Here is a 16,587-nt window from a genome sequence, read left to right as displayed (position 1 = left end):
AACTAAACTATTTTTTAAAAGAGTTGCATATGTAATTTTACCTTCCTTGTAACTTAGCTATTTTCGTAGTAAAGTTTCCCACACCTATATTAATTATACTAGCAGTATTATAAAAACTATCTTAATACTTGGAAATTAAACTAATATATGTACTCTACCTTTAATACTTGGAAATTAAACTAATATATGTACTCTACCTACTTATGAATGTAACTTTCAGGATAATTAGAGGCCACAGAAGCATCCCTCAGTTCTCTATTGAGTAACTTAACTTTGTTCATGTTATTACCTCAATATCTGTCACGGCTGTTCCTTCCTCTCAGTTCTCTCTATGTTCTTACTTATTTTTCTCTTAGATTATTGTAATTAGCTCCTGGTTAATCTTCCTAAACTCTCTTAATATATCTTTTGTCATAGTGATATTCAAAATAGAAATTGATCTGCCAGTAACTGTTGAGAGTGTTACACTGGCTTTCAGCCACCTGGGGATAGTCTAAATCGCTTGGCATGGCTTTTAAAGGCTCTTTAATGGATCTGTATCCATTCCGTCTTTGACAACTGTGGTATTGGAGGGAGGAAAGTGGGATGAAAGGCTAATGAAAGATAAATATAGCAAGCGGCTCACTGTTTCTACAATGCACCATGTACTTTAGGCTTTTTGCATGTGTTTATCTGAAAGTCCTTTTCTTTGTATTCACTTTTCCGTCAAATCACATATGAGATGTTATTTGTGATTTGTTCCAGTAGTTTTCTTGGACATATCTCAGTTTATTTGTCTGCTTGCATGTGAGCCTCACCTTGTACTGGAATTGCTAGAAAGGAGAGAGGCATCTTTATTTAGGTCTCCTTAGTGTCTGGCACTGTGTGCCAGGAATATGTTAGGTGCTGCAGGTGTAGAGAACAACTAGACATATACAAGCCTTCTCCTGAACAGTGCTTTTAGATGGCAGATAAGCATGTACAATAAAATAATAGGAGAAGTGCAAGATGTTAAACACTTCCTTGTAAAAGTGGCATTTAAAATGATCGCTTAAAGGATAAGTAGGAATTAACTAATTGTTGAAAACTGAGACAACAAAATAGTGTCCCATGGCTTGGTGTTCAAATGGCAAGAAATGAAGCTACAGAATGCGCAAAAGCTGTCATGAAGGGCTGTGAGAGTAAAATGACCATAGAATTTACCTCCTGGATTGCGAAGCTTTTGAGAAGGAAAAGGAAAGCTGTTAATAATACACCAGGATGACAAGCGTAAACAGACCATCCTAGGCAAACTAGAATTTATGGTGAGTTTGAACTTTATGCTAAGCCTATAGGAATTCACAGAAAGACTTTTAAATAAGAGAGGTAATTTGATCACATTTACATTTTAAAAATCATTATAGCTCTGGTGTGGAGGATGAGCTGGCAGGGAGCTATTGTAATAAACTGAAAGAACATGATGACTTTTCACAGAAGTGGGAGTAAATTTGAGGAAGGCTTAAGAAGTGAATATTGGTTCATCAGATGGGGGTGAGACAGAGGGAGGTGTAAAGGTTGATACCTGGTTTCTTTCTTATCTCAGAGAAGAGCATTACCATCCATCTGCCATGCAAAAGAGCTGTGTTGGGGAGGTCAAACTTAGACATTTTGAGTTACTGAGATGGAAATGTTCCAGTAGATAGCTAGTTGTGAATCCAGAAAAGTCTGAGTTGGAGAAAGATTTGCATTTGTGTATGTTTTCTGTTTGTATTATTTCCCCATCCTTTATACTTCTTATTGTTTCTAGGGTTTATGTTGGGAAAAAATACTTTGTTTTGCAAACTTCAGAGAATGGTAAAAACAAAATGTTATGTTTAGTTTTCCTCTTTCTTGGCTAGGAAGTAATTCTGAACCAGTGAGCAGGCGCAGTGCTGAGGGATGTGCTTACCACTTGTTAAATGAACAAATGGTGGGATTATGAGTGTTTATTTTGTTCTGTGTACTTTTATGTGTTTTAAATTTTTGTCTAAGTGATTAAAAATGGAATAGTGTTTGGCCATTTGTATCTGAGTGGCTCCTATAAATGTAGTTTTCATCTGCTGGGCCTATGCTATTGGCTTTAAGGACATCTTATCTCATTTAATCCTCACAATACCTTGTGGGTAGGTGATATTCTCATTTTACAGATATGGTTAAACTTAAATATGTTAAGTAGTCTTGCCACAGTTTACACTAGTGGTAGAACAGTATTTGAACCCAGATTGGTCTAACTCTGATCTACATATTCTTAATCTTTAGACTCTATGTTGTCTTTAGAGACTACCAAAAAAATTAAGCTGCTTTCAGTCTGTCTTCCTGTGACATTGACCATATGATGTACACATACACACTTAAGAGTAGAAGTTGGCCAAGCATAGTGGCTCACACCTGTAATCCCAGCACTTTGGGAGGCCAAGGCTGGTAGATCACCTGAGGTCAGGAGGAGTTCGAGACCACCCTGACCAACATGGCAAAACCCCGTCTCTACTAAAAATACAAAATTATCTGGGCATGGTGGTACATGCCTGTAATCCCAGCTACTCAGGAGGCTGAGGCAGGAGAATCACTTGAACCTGGGAGACAGAGGTTATAGTGAGCCAGGATCACACCACTGCACTTCAGCCTGGGCAACAAGAGCAAAACTCCATCTCAAAAAAAAAAAAAAAAAAAAAAAAAAGTAGAAATTAAACACTATCTTGTATTGGAGTAATATTTTTTCAGATTTTACATGCTTGGTATATCTTGTAAAGTTCTCAGTAACAGAGTTTGAGTGGCAGCACCTTCCTTAACAGTGGAGGCATATGTGATTAAAGAGCCAATGAAGAATCCGCACAGGTGCACTGGGTTCTGAGTCTCATTATAGTATGCTCTGCCCTAGAGTACTTGAGCTGATGTTCACCAGCAGCTAAAATGACAATTATATAATGTTTACAGAAGTGGATAAGTTCCACTTAGAATCTGTTATAATGTTTAAGCTCTGTTTGCTTTATAATAGAGAACTTTCTGTACTGGACTGTGGATCGATAAAGTCAGAGACCTGTACTTCCAACTCAGCAGGTAAAATTTGACATTTTCAGAATATGCTATATTGAAGCATCTCTTTATATCTGCATTCAGGCCTAGTCAAAATGAATTCATTAGAACAAGAAGCTTTTCATTTTGTGGTCTATTAACCATATGTTTTATAGTTTGTCAATTCTCCTGTTTTAATGGACTGGTTGGAAGATCAGATTGAGATATTTTGTTTGATTATTCAATAAATAACCTTGTTAGGCTTTATTTATAAAAGATAGGTAATTGACCTCAGCAGTTTTTGTCATCTTATTTTGAAATTGAAATATGTATTTAAGCTTTATCACATTTTAAATCTGAGCTGCTTAAAATTTTATAGCTAATCGCTAGTCACAAGTTTAAATATCTGAATATTTCACAGGATGTAACTTAGTATGAAAGTTAATTTTACTTTGACTTTCAAGTTTTATATTTAAAATAGCTTGAGATGATCAAGAAAAATTCTTAAGTATCTGTTTAATTTTTTTATACAACATAATGGAGTTATTTTGATAGAGGAATTATTGTATAATTTGCTGAAAACTCTGCTTTATATTTGTCACATTAGACCTTAAGAGAGCCTGTGAATTCCAAGTCATTTTTTAGAACAGCCTTTGAATAACTCATTTTGTCTATAAAGTTTCTATAGTTGAATATTATTTCTTTTCAGCAAGGGAAATAAGACATGATTCCAAAGATGCGAACACTTCCTTAGGAAAAGTTGCTAATGAGGCCTCTGAAAATGAAACACTGGGAGACTTCAGTGAACAAATAAAAGATTCAAACTTGGATGAAAAGGTAATAGGGAATCTTTTGCATTTTTTTTTAATTTATTGGTCTTAAATAGTGGTAATGCATAAATCCATCTTAACAATACTATTGGGTAGCAGGTATAACTCCCTTTATTGAGTAAAAGAATCAAGTCACTCTAGCCGTGGGATGTATCCTTGATACTTGGTGTAAGCATAGTATAAACAAGGTTTTCCTTGCCTGGGAAAATGGGATGTACTGTTTAATTACATACTGTAGTTAGCTTTTTAGTATCTGAAGTTTGTCACAAACCTATGAAATTCTTTCTAAATAAAATATTACGTATTTTTCTGCCCCAGAAAACAGTGTACTGAAAATCTTGTGATCTTCCTTAATTTTCAAATAGCATAGTACCTGAGGGCCATGCTTCCTAGTATGGGATGATTTATTTGTTTTGTTTGAGGGAAGGGGAATTATGTATTTATCATTCTAATACCACGGTAGACTTCAAAATACTAACCCTTTACAAAATATGAGACTTAGTAATATTTGTTCTTAAGATATCTGGCCCCCAAATTGGGGAATTAACAAACTTTTTTTCATCTCTCTCATCTTACATTTTAGGAACATTAGAGGGTAAATAGATTGACTTACGGGACATATTCCTGGCCTGCTTCTTTTTGGCTCTTGTATATGGCTGGCTGTAAATTTTTAGAAATGCTTCCTTATTGATCTTTTACTTCCCACTATATGTGTATGTATATACAAGTATGTATGTATGTATAAGTATATACATGTACAGTGGGAAATAAAAGATCAATATACCAGGTGCAGTGACTCAGGCCTGTTATCCCAGCACTTTGGGAGGCAGAGGTGGGAGGATTACTTGAGGCAAGGAATTTGAGACCAGCCTGAGCAACATAGTGAGACCCTGTCTCTACAAAAAAAATTTTTTTTAATTAGCCAGGTGTGCTGGTGTCCACCTGTAGTCCCAGCTACTTGGCAGGGTGCAGGTGGGAAGATAGTTTGAACCTGGGAGGTCAGGTCTGCAGTGAGCCATGTTGGGCCACTGCACTCCAACCGGGGCAACAAAGCAAGATCCTGTCTCAAAAATAAAAGAAATGTGTGTGTATGTGTGCGTCTGTGTGTGTCTGTGTGTGTGTGTGTGTGTGTGTGTATGCGTGTGTGTGTGAATGATGCTTTTCCAGAGACCTTTACTTTTCTCCTGTGTATCACTTGTCAATTTTTAGGCTTACCATAGTAGTAATTACTTGATGATTCTACTTTTGGTCCCCTGATAAAGTACTAGACTACTTTTTTAAACTTTTTATTTTGAAATAGAGATTCATAGGAAGTTACAAAGGTAGTACAGAGAGGACCTATGTTGCCTTCACCTAGTTTTCTCCTATAATTACATCTTAAAATATAAGAAGCAGCAATTTAGTGATAGAATATATTTGTGAAGTTCAGTGTATTTTATCAAATATGCAGATTTATGTGACCACCACTGCAGTCAAAGAGCAGTTTCATCACCACAAAGATCTTCCTTATGCCACCTCTTCAGTCATACCTTTCTGCCTCCCCCAATAATTTCTATAAGAGGAATACTAATTGATCATTCTAAAAAAAACAAAAAAAAAAAAACAGCTTTAGTTTTACTGATTTTTTTTCTTATGTTGCTTTTTTGTTTTCAGTTTCACTGAGTCTGCTCTGGTTATTTCTTATTTTTTATATACTCACTTTGGATTAATTTGTTTGTTCTTTTTGTAGTTTCTGAAAATGGCAGCCACAGTCATTGATTGGAAACCTTTTTATTTTCTAATAGAAGCAGTTAGTGCTATAATTTATCCGTAAATACTGTTTCAGCAGCTTCCCACTTTTTGTTGAAATAATTGTGGATTCACATAGTTATAAGAAATAGTACATAGATAACTATGCACCCTTTACCTAGTTTCTCCCAATTGTAATATATTGCAAAATCATAGTACAATATCACAACTAGAATATTGACATTAATACAGTCAAGATATTACAGAACATTTCCATAACCACATTGATCCCTCATGTTGCCCTTTTATAGGGCAACCTGCTTCCTTCTCTTTTTCCTCCATCACCCATTCCTTAACTCTGGACAACTACTAATCTGTTCTGCATTTCTGTAATTCTGTCATTTCAAGAATATTATATAAATGGAATCATAGAGTATGTAACCTCTTCAGTTTGGTTTCTCTTTTTTTTTCCACATGGCATAATCCTGTGGATATTCAACCAAGTCATTGCATGTATCAATAGTTCATTCATTTTTACTCTTTAGTAATACTCCGTGGTATGAATGTACCACAGTTTGTTTAGCTATTTGCTCATTGATGACTCTCTAGATTGTGTCTAGTTTGGGACTGTTACAGGATAAAGCTGCTATCTATAAACATTCATGTACACGTTTTTGTGTAACTGTGTGTTTTTATTTTTCTGGGATAAATGGGCTGTAACTGCTGAGCTCTATAGTAGTTAATTGTTAGGTTTTAACTTGGGTGAACTCAACCTCCAGATTACTCCCCTGTGGTTGGAGTCAGTGGACATGTTTGTTCAGTTCTTTGAGCCTTAGCTGGGCTGTTTGGAATCCATGTAACATACATGTAGTTCAAAGATCAGCTAGAGATTTGGGCCAAGTTATAAGTAGATTTGGGGACTTTGCCTGTTATGCTTTCTCCCAGATTCCTCACCTCACTTTCCAATTTCTGATTTTGCCCCAAACTCTGTTTTTCAGGTTCTTTGTCAGTAGGGCAAATTGTTGTCCTCCCTAAGTGGTTCCAACTATACAGCCTTTTAAGCAAGACAATTACCAAGTGGCATTCTGTTTTTCTGAGTGTAGACTTCCCTCTAGGTTCTGCCTGCTTTTCATATCTCTACAGGGTTTTCAGGTAGTTTAAAAATATTTTATCCAAGGTTTATGGTTGTTATCTGCAGATAAGTTAGCCCAATAGAAGAGTCTCTTCCATTTTCCAAAGTACACCCATTGTGATATTCTTTTGAATTTCATCCAGATGGTAGCATACTGTTCTTTACCTTGCTTGAGATGTTTTTCCTTTCGATGTATGTAATGATGTCTTGTTTTTGTAGTTGTGTAATGATCTACTATATGAATATACTCTAACAAGTCCCACTATTGATGGACACTTGGTTTGTTTCCATTTTTTTGCTATTTAAATATTTCTGCATTATGCATCCTTGAGCATAAGGCATTTTGCATATGTGCAAGCATTTTTGGATTAATTCCTAGAAGTGGAGTTGTCAAATTGTCCTTCATAGAGATTGCTTTGATTTATACTCTCAACAACATTGTGTGAGAGTGCCATTTTCTCCCGACACACTAATTCATTATTAATTTTTTGTCCATCTGCTTATTTTTACAAATGACTTTTAGTTTTATTATGAATTTCTTTTATGAGTCTAGTTAAACATCTTTGGAAGCCATTTACATTGTTTTCTGTGAACTTCCTATTTATGTCCTGATAGGATTTGGCTCTGTCCCTACCCGAAATCTCATCTTGAATCCACATAATCCCCATAATTCCTATATGTCAAGGGAGAGACCAGGTGGAGGTAATTGAATCATGGAGGCAGTTTCCCCCATGCTGTTTTGTGATAATGAGTTCTCATGAAATCTGATAGTTTTATTAGTGTTTGGTATTCATTCATTCTCTCTCCTTCCTGCCACCTTGTGAAGAAACTGCCTAGCTTCCTCTTCACCTTCCACCATGACTTTTTTTTTTTTTTTTTTGAGACGAAGTTTCACTCATGGTACCCAGGCTGGAGTGCAATGGCACGATCTCGGCTCACCGCAACCTCCACCTCCTGGGTTCAGGCAATTCTCCTGCCTCAGCCTCCTGAGTAGCTGGGATTACAGGCACGCACCACCATGCCCAGCTGATTTTTTGTATTTTTAGTAGAGACGGGGTTTCACCATGTTGACCAGGATGGTCTCGATCTCTTGACCTCGTGATCCACCCGCCTCAGCCTCCCAAAGTGCTGGGATTACAGGCTTGAGCCACTGCGCCCGGCCCCACCATGACTTTTAAGTTTCCTGTTGCCTCCCCAGCTGTACTGAACTGCGAGTCAATTAAACCTCTTTCCTTTATAAATTACTCAGTCTTGGGCAATTCTTTATAATAGTGTGAAAATGGACTAATACATGCTCCTTTGCCCATTGTCTTCCAGATTTTATCTTTTTTACTTGTAGGAACTTTTCATGTAATGAACATATCTGTTCCTTGTCATATATGACTGTACTTTTTTCTGAATTTCATGTTTTGACTTAGTTTAGGAGCTTTTCAACTTGTAAAAGCCCTTTATTTTATTTAATCAAATATGTCAGTTTTCTTTTATAGCAGGAGTTACAAGTCACATTTGGAGAAATCCTTCCCCATCTCAACATTTAAATTTTTCTCTCATATTTTCTTTTAGGGTTTTGTGGTGGTGTTCATTATGTTTAAATTTTTTTATCAAACTAAAATTTATCTTAGTAGAAAGAATATAGAAACAATGTAACTTTATTTTAGCAGATTTCGCTTCGTACTTTTTATTCTCTTAACATATGAGAATATTTAAAATATCTGTGATCAAACCTGTTGATATCATACTTCATGGTTTCTGTCTTTGGTGTCATGCATAGGCTTTCCCAACCCTCCAAATTATATACTCCTTTATATATTTGATTGTTTTGCTATTTTATTTTCTTTTGCTACTTTTAGAATTTATTTTTAATTTAATGATCCTAAAAGGTATTTTGGCATATGGTGAGTTGGGAGTACACTTATTTTCCATCCAGTTAACTAGCCAGTTCTTCCATTTGTTAAATCATTTCCTCATAAGTTTCAAGTGCCATATCTAATGTTTTCAAAATTTTATGTATAGATCGGTTTCTTCTCTTTTGTTTCATTGATTTCTAGTCCTTGCACCAATAGCATACTGTCAATTATTTGGAAAATAGTAAGGAGGAAATAATAGGAAGGCTTGCTTTTAAAGATACTAAGATGTATTATAAATCTAAAATATTTTTTGGTGCTTCTCTCTCATGTATTTTTTTAAAGAGTGCATTAAACTCACATTGTAGTTTTTTATGTAAATTAATTTGGGGAGAATTAACATCTTTAACTCAAGTATTCTTATCCAGGAACATGGTAGGTCCTTCAGTTTGTTATGTTTTATGTTTCTCAGTTGATTTTTGTAGCTCCCGAAGAGTTCTAGGTTGACTTCCAAGGCTTTTATAGTTTTGGGTTTTGCATTTAAGTATTTAATCAACCTTGAGCTGCTTTTTGTATATGGTGTAAGGAAGGGGTCCAGTTTCCGTCTTCTGCATGTGGCTAGCCAGTTATCCAGCACCATTTATTGAATAGAAAGTCCTTTCCCCATTGCTTTTGTCAGCTTTGTTGAAGATCAGATGGTTATAGGTGTGCAGCTTTATTCCTGGGCTGTGTATTATTTCTATTGGTCTATGTATCTGTTTTTGTACCAGTACCATGCAATTTTGGTTATCATAGTCCTGTAGTGTAATTTGAAGTCAGTAACATCATGCCTCCAGCTTTGTTCTTTTTGCTTAGGATTGCCTTGTCTATTTGAGTTCTTTTTGGTTTCACATAAATTTTAAAATAGTTTTTCTAGTTCCGTGAAGAATATCATTGGTAGCTTGATAGGAATAACATTAAATCCATAAATTGCTTTGGGCAATATGCCCAATTTAATGATATTCCTTCTTCCTATCCATGATCATGGAATGTTTTTCCACTTGTTGATGTCATCTCTGATTTCTTTGAGCAGTGTTTTGTAATTCTCATCATAGAGATCTTTCACTTCTCTGGTTAGCTGTATTCCTAGGTATTTTATTCTTTTAGTGGATGCCTGTTTTTTCAAAAGTTTAATATTTGAACATGTGTAACCTTATGAATAGAAAATCACTATTTCCAAACAGCTACTTGTGAAATATAAGTATAGTTATATTTAAAACACATTTAAATATTTCTTATAAAAGATAAATTTTATGTTCATAAATACCACTTAAAAATAGCTCAAAGCTCAAGCTTTTTTTCTGAATAAAAAGAAACTCAACTTTAGTTTTCCCTAATAATTTGAAATAGTGACTTGTGTAATTAAAAGTGATATCAAAAACTGGACAAATATTTTGGCTATTCAGTTTTTCTCTTAAGCAGCAGTGGAAATTTTTAAGTCAGTATTCAGTATTTTAAATTATGTAGAATATAATTGTTTTTAAGGATTGGCCATAAACTAGTTGTTTAATTAACATCTAATACATTATAATAAATCCAGTAAGCCTCATAGCTTAATATGTATTACACAGACATTCACTTATACTTATTTAACCATAATCTCTTCACAGCATAGATTTACAAACAAAGTGATTACGAAAGAAGAAAAAGAAAACATTTATGAAGTGTGCAAAAGGTCTGTAACATAATTTTTAATTACATAACTTAAAATAGTCACTCATCTAATTTGCATCTTGAGTATGTTTTTTATTCTCTGCTGTGTATATGCTTGGGCTATATGCCATAAGCCATATATAGGTATCATTTAATTAATGTGTCAGGTGTACTTAGGTGTAAGGGATGTTTTAAGTTACCGTAAAGCTGTCACTAAGTTTTTTGAGCCATTAAAATATTTTGTTGAGGAAAGATAAGGAGTAGTGATAAAAAGAAAAAATGATGTGTTTCACTTTTATAAAGATAAAGGTGGCTGAAATCAGATTCACATTGCACTTTACAAGGATCTTACATGGATGCAGTGATTCATAATGAGAGTTATAGTACACTCGCTGGAACATATAAAACCACCACATTTAGAGTTGGAGATCATCTGATCCATCTTAGAAATCATCTGATCCATCCTCCACCACCCTCATTTTGCATTTGAGGCAAGGCTTACCCAGGGCAGGTGATGGATATATTTGAGTTCTTTAATGTTAAGGCACTAATTTTCAAAGTGTGATCCTTGGAGAAGCAGCATCATGTAGGAACTTGTCAGAAATGGAAATTAATAGGTCTCATCTCAGACCTACTGAATCAAACTTTGGAGATGGGCCTATCAATCTGCTTTTAACAAGGCCACCAGCTGATTTTGATGCTTGCTCAAGTTTGAGGACTACTGTGTTAAGGCGAAGGCTAGACAACAGTTAGATTGTTGCCATAGAAGTTTCATTATGGTTCATGACCATTTGGAGATACTAAAGAAAAAGCAAGAGTAACAAGGTTAACTATTTTTTTTTTCTGTTGAAAGCATTTTGCTTACAAACTAAGATAATGTAATTGCAGCCTGCAAAGGTTTATCAACTTGACTCTATCATAGCAATCACCAGTGTGACATTGATTGGTTAAGTCATTACATCTTGGGCTTCAATCATATGATCAAAAATAAAAGATAATCTCTTCCATCTATAAAAATTCATAATTTCTATTTCTTTGTTTATGTTGCCGCTTTTGTTTTATTTGGCGGGGACATAGGGATTATACATATCAATGACATCCCAAGTTGGGGAGAGAAGTGAATATCTTTATTTTGTATGGAAATCTTAAATTCTGTTAATGATACTAAATTTCAACTCTTGTAAGTATGGGTCCCTCTTCTTACTAATTTTACTGTCCTCTGGCCCAGAAAACCCCAGCTGATAAAACTTATTAGAATTATTTTTAAGGCAAAAGATCATAATATCTGAATGTTGGTGTAAACCTTTCTCCTAAAAACTAAATGAATTTGTATTTACTAGTCTTCTCTGAAATAACTTCTTTCCCTCACCTTGCTTAAGTTATTTTTCTACATAAGTAGCATCCAGATTATATTTTTGTATAATTGGTTATTTAGGATTTTGCATATTAGAATACAGTTGAAGCTGTTTAAATCAGCCACCCTGGAACAATAACATTTTTAACACCTTTTCCCCAGGAAAGCTCTCAGAGACCTTTATAGGTTTATTGTATATACTTTTCCTGAAGAATAACTTATAATTTGTTTAATTGCAGTATCAGTAGAATAATTGAATGACCTTTTCTGGATTAGAAACTAGCCTGACTTTTCCTTTTGGCATGGTCAAAAATATTTTGCTCCTTCTACCCCATTCCTTCCTTTACTCCAGCCACTTAAGAAATTTTGGTTTTCTAATTAAGAAGGCAGGAACAACCTATTGGAGATATTGAAGAATTGTAATATATGCAGGTATACCTTGTAGATATTGCAGGTTTAAGTTCAGACTATCACTGTAAAGCAAATATTGCAATAAAATGAGTCGTACAAAGGCCGGGCGCGGTGGCTCACGCCTGTAATCCCAGCACTTTGGGAGGCCGAGGCGGGTGGATCACGAGGTCAAGAGATCAAGACCATCCTGGTCAACATGGTGAAACCCTGTCTCTACTAAAACTACAAAAAATTAGCTGGGCATGGTGGCGCGTGCCTGTAATCCCAGCTACTCAGGAGACTGAGGCAGGAGAATTGCCTGAACCCAGGAGGCGGAGGTTGCGGTGAGCCGAGATCGCACCATTGCACTCCAGTCTGGGTAACAAGAGCAAAACTCCGTCTCAAAAAAAAAAAAAAAAAAAAAAATGAGTCATACAAATTTTTTTTGTTTCCCAGTGTGTATAAAAGTTATGCTTACACTACATTAAGTTTGCAATAGCATTATGTCTTTTTTAAATGTACATACCTTCATTTTAAAATATTTTATTGCCAAAAAATGATTATATCATCTTAGCCCTCAGTGAGTCATAATCTTGTTGATGGCTGCTTACTGAATAGGGTGGTTGAAGATTGGGGTGAAGGTTGAAGGTTGAGGTAATTGTAGCAATTTCTTAAAATAAGACAACAGTGAAGTTTGCTACATCAATTGACACTTCTTTTCACAAAAGATTTCTCTGTAGCATGTGATACTATTTGACAGCATTTTACAGACAGGAGAACAACTTTCAAAATCGGAGTCAATCCTCTCAAACCCTACCTCTGCTTTATCAACTAGTTTGATATTCTGAGTCTTTTGTCACTTAAACAATATTCATGGCTTCTTCATCAGGAGTAGATTTCGTCTCAAAATATCACTTTCTTGGCCAGCCTGACCAACATGAAGAAACCCTTTCTCTACTAAAAATAAAAAAAATATCCTGCCCTAGTGGCGCATGCCTGTAATCCCAGCTACTTGGGAGGCTGGGGCAGGAGAATTGCTTGAACTGGGAGGTGGAGGTTGCAGTGAGCTGAGTTCACACTATTGCACTCCAGCCTGGGCAACAAGAGCAAAACTACATCTCAAAAAAAGAAACAAAGAAAGAAACTTTCTTTCCTCATGCGTAAGAAGCAGCTCTTCATCTGTTCAAGTTTTATCATGAGATTGCAGCAATTCAGCTACAACTTTAGGCTCCACTTCTAGTTCTAGTTGTCTTGCCATGTCTTCCACATTTGCAGTGACTTCCACCACTAAAGTATTTAACCCCTGAAAGTCATCTATGAGGGTTGAAATCAACTTCCTCCAGACTGTTAATGTTGATATGTTGACCTCCTATAAATCACAAATGTTTTTAATGGCATCTAAAATTGTGGATTCTTTCTAGAATGTTTTCAATTTACTTTCCCAGATCCATCAGAGAAATCACTGTCTGTGGCAGACAGAGCCTAATGAGATGTGTTTCTTAAATAATAAGGCTTAAAAGTCAAAACTACTTCTTGATTCATAGATTGCAGAATAGATGTATTAGCAGGCATTAAAAACAACATTTATCTCCTTGAACATGTCCAGCAGAGTTCTTAGGTGACAAAATACATTGTCAATAAGCGGTAGTATTTTGAAAGGAATCTTTTTGAGCAATAGGTCTCAACAGTAGCCTTAAAATATTCAGTAAACCATGCTTTAAACAGATGTGCCATCATGCAGGCTTTGATGTTTCATTTATGGAGCACAGACAGAATAGATTTAGCATAATTCTTAAGGGCCCTAGGAGTTTTGAAATGGTTAAAGTTGCCAGCTGCATTATCCTCTAACAAGAGGGCCAGTCTATTCTTTGAATCTTTGAAGCAAGGCATTAACTTTTGTCTAGCTATGAAAGTCCTAGATGGCATCTTCTTCCAGTATAAGGCAGTTTTGTCTACATTAAAAATCAGTTTGGCGTAGCTTCCTTTATCAGTTATCCTAGCCAGATCTTCCAGATAACTTGCTGCAACTTTTCTATTAGCACTTCCTGTCTGACCTTGCACTTCTATGTTACAGAGATGGCTTGTTTCATTAAACCTTGTGAACCAATTCTGCTAGCTTCAAACTTTCTTCTGTAGCTTTCTTATCTCTCTCAGTCCTCACAGAATTGAAGAGTTAGGGCCTTGCTCTGTATTAGGCTTTGGCTTAAGGGAATGTTGTGACTGGTTTGATCTTCCATCTAGATCACTCAAACTTTCTCCATTTCTGCCATAAGGCTGTTTCACTTTCTTTTCATTTGTATGTTCACTGGAGTAGCACTTTTAATTTCCTTGAAGAACTTTTCCTTTGCATTGACAACTTGGTTAACTATTTGGTACGAGGCCTACCTTTTGGCCTATCTTATCCGTCAACATGCCTTCCTCACTAAGCTTAATCATTTCTAGCTTTTGATTTAAAGTGAGAGATGTGAGACTCCTTCTTTCACTTGACTACTTAGAGGACATTGTAGGGTCATTAACTGTCTAATTTCAGTATTGTTTTGCCTCAGGAAATAGGGAGGTCTAAGGAGAGGGAGAAAGATACGGGGAACAGCCAGTTGGTGGAGCGGTCAGAACACATACATCATTCATTGATTAAGTGCACGCTCTTATAAGGGCTTAGTTTTCATGATGCCCCAAAACAATATCAGTAGTAATGTTGTTATGGGTTCACAGATCACCATAACAGATAAAATATTAATGAAAAAATTTGAAATATTGTGAGAATTACCAAAATGTGACACAGAGACGTAAGTGAGCATATGCTGTTTAAAAATGGCACCAATTAGACTTTTCAGCTCAGGGTTGAAATAAAAAATAAATAAAAATTTTAAATAAGAAAAATATCTGCAAAGCATTACTTTAATGTGTAAAAATGCATTTAAATTCTGATGTTAGTATTTTTGTTCACACAGCAAAGATTCTAGAAATGCAGACATTATGGTTGATGAATGCCAGTTTGCAGCACCAGTCCCAAAACCTCTGTGCTTATTAGTACCTCCTTTGAATCTAAGTGGTCATCAAGAAGAAACAATACTGAATACCTGGATGAATGGTACTATTGGTTTTCTTAATGAAATCCTGTTAGCTTCTGGTAATATAGAAACTAGGAGTTTTTTTTACAAAAAAAAAAAAAAAAGATTAAGAAAAATGGAAACATATAGAATATGTTAAAATTAGAAGATTTGTGCACCTTTACTTAGTTTTTTTTTTTGTTTTTTTTTTTTTGAGCCGGAGTCTCACACTATCTCCCAGGTTTGAGTGCAGTGGCACAATCTCAGCTCACTGCAACCTCCGCCTCCTGGGTTCAAGCGATTCTCCCGCGTCACCTTCCCAAGTAGCTGAGATTATAGGTGCCCACTACCACGACTGGCTAATTTTTTCTATTTTTAGTAGAGACAGGATTTCACTATGTTGGCTAGACTGGTCTTGAACTCCTGACCTCGTGATCCAACTGCCTTGCCCTCCCAAAGTGCTGAGATTACCAGTGTGAGCCACTGCACCTGGCCTACTTAGTACTTTTGATAGAACAATGTGTGAAATGCCTGTATTTATGTGATAGTGGTAGTCCAAATAAATTACAGATTATATTTAAAATATATTTTGATGGAGTGTATTTGTATATGTATTTTAGAAATTGTGTCAGTTTTTTGATAATTAACAATACTTTGAACAAAGTAAACTACATTAAAGGATGAATTTAGAATCTATAAAATCATATATAGCATGCACCTAACTTTTCTATACCTACCCAGTACTTACTTCATGCTGCCTCGTGTTGTGTACTATAACAGCAAGCCCACGATGGTCATGTGTTTTATCTTAAAAAGTCTTACAGTTTTCATAATGCAAATTACTGCAAAGCTGTGCAGCAAAAACTTCAGCTTGTTTCAGATTGTAGCTGGATGCTGCCAAAGTAAAAAATAAATGATTTAAAATTAAAAATACTTTTATATTTATTTGTTATCTTTAGAAAAGAACATTTTTAAATGCCCTAGTTATCTTTTTAAAAGACCAACATTAAAGGATATGATGCCTGGTGTATTAGTCTGCTTGGACTGCCATAACAAAATGCCACAGATTAAAGGGCTCAAACAACAGAAATGTATTTTGCACAGTGCTAGAAGTTTAAGACTAAGGTTCTAGAAGCGTTCATTTTCTGATGTGGGCTCTGTTTCTGGCTTGCAGATGGCTACCTTCTTGCTAAGCCCTCACATAACTTTTCCTTGGTGTGTTCTTGGAAAGAGTATAAGCTCTGTGGTGCCTATTTTTTTTTTTTTTTTTTTTTTTTTTTTTTGAGACAGAGTCTTGCTCTGTAGCCCACACTGGAGTGCAGTGGCACAATCTCAGTTTACTGCAACCTCCGCCTCCTGGGTTCAAGCAACTCCCCTGCTTCAGCCTCCCAGGTAGCTGGGATTACAGGCACATACTACCATGCCCAGCTAATTTTTGTATTTTTAGTAGAAACGGGGTTTCACCATGTTGGCCAGGCTCATCTCAAACTCCTGACCTCAGGCAGTCTACCCACCAGGCTGCCCAAAGTGCTGAGATTACAGGCATGAACCACCATGC

At 35.7% G+C, this 16,587-nt stretch overlaps 1 protein-coding gene across 1 annotated transcript in view; it reads left to right on the top strand.

Annotated features, from left to right (window-relative positions):
- Nucleotides 1-16,587, top strand: part of TOPAZ1 (testis and ovary specific PAZ domain containing 1) — a 91,901-nt gene that overhangs the window by 11,643 nt on the left and 63,671 nt on the right. Inside the window, exons 3-6 of the mRNA XM_032298096.1 lie at nucleotides 2,993-3,054; nucleotides 3,719-3,846; nucleotides 10,193-10,257; nucleotides 14,931-15,070. Coding sequence (XP_032153987.1) covers nucleotides 2,993-3,054; nucleotides 3,719-3,846; nucleotides 10,193-10,257; nucleotides 14,931-15,070 — 395 coding nt within the window. The remainder of the gene's footprint in view (nucleotides 1-2,992; nucleotides 3,055-3,718; nucleotides 3,847-10,192; nucleotides 10,258-14,930; nucleotides 15,071-16,587) is intronic.

Source organism: Sapajus apella, unplaced genomic scaffold (genome assembly GCF_009761245.1).
Source record: "Sapajus apella isolate SASKATOON/1434 unplaced genomic scaffold, GSC_monkey_1.0 scaffold38, whole genome shotgun sequence".
NCBI lineage: Eukaryota > Metazoa > Chordata > Mammalia > Primates > Cebidae > Sapajus > Sapajus apella.
The sequence above is the reverse complement of the archived record's forward strand: the minus strand, read 5'-3'. Positions and strand labels throughout refer to the sequence as shown.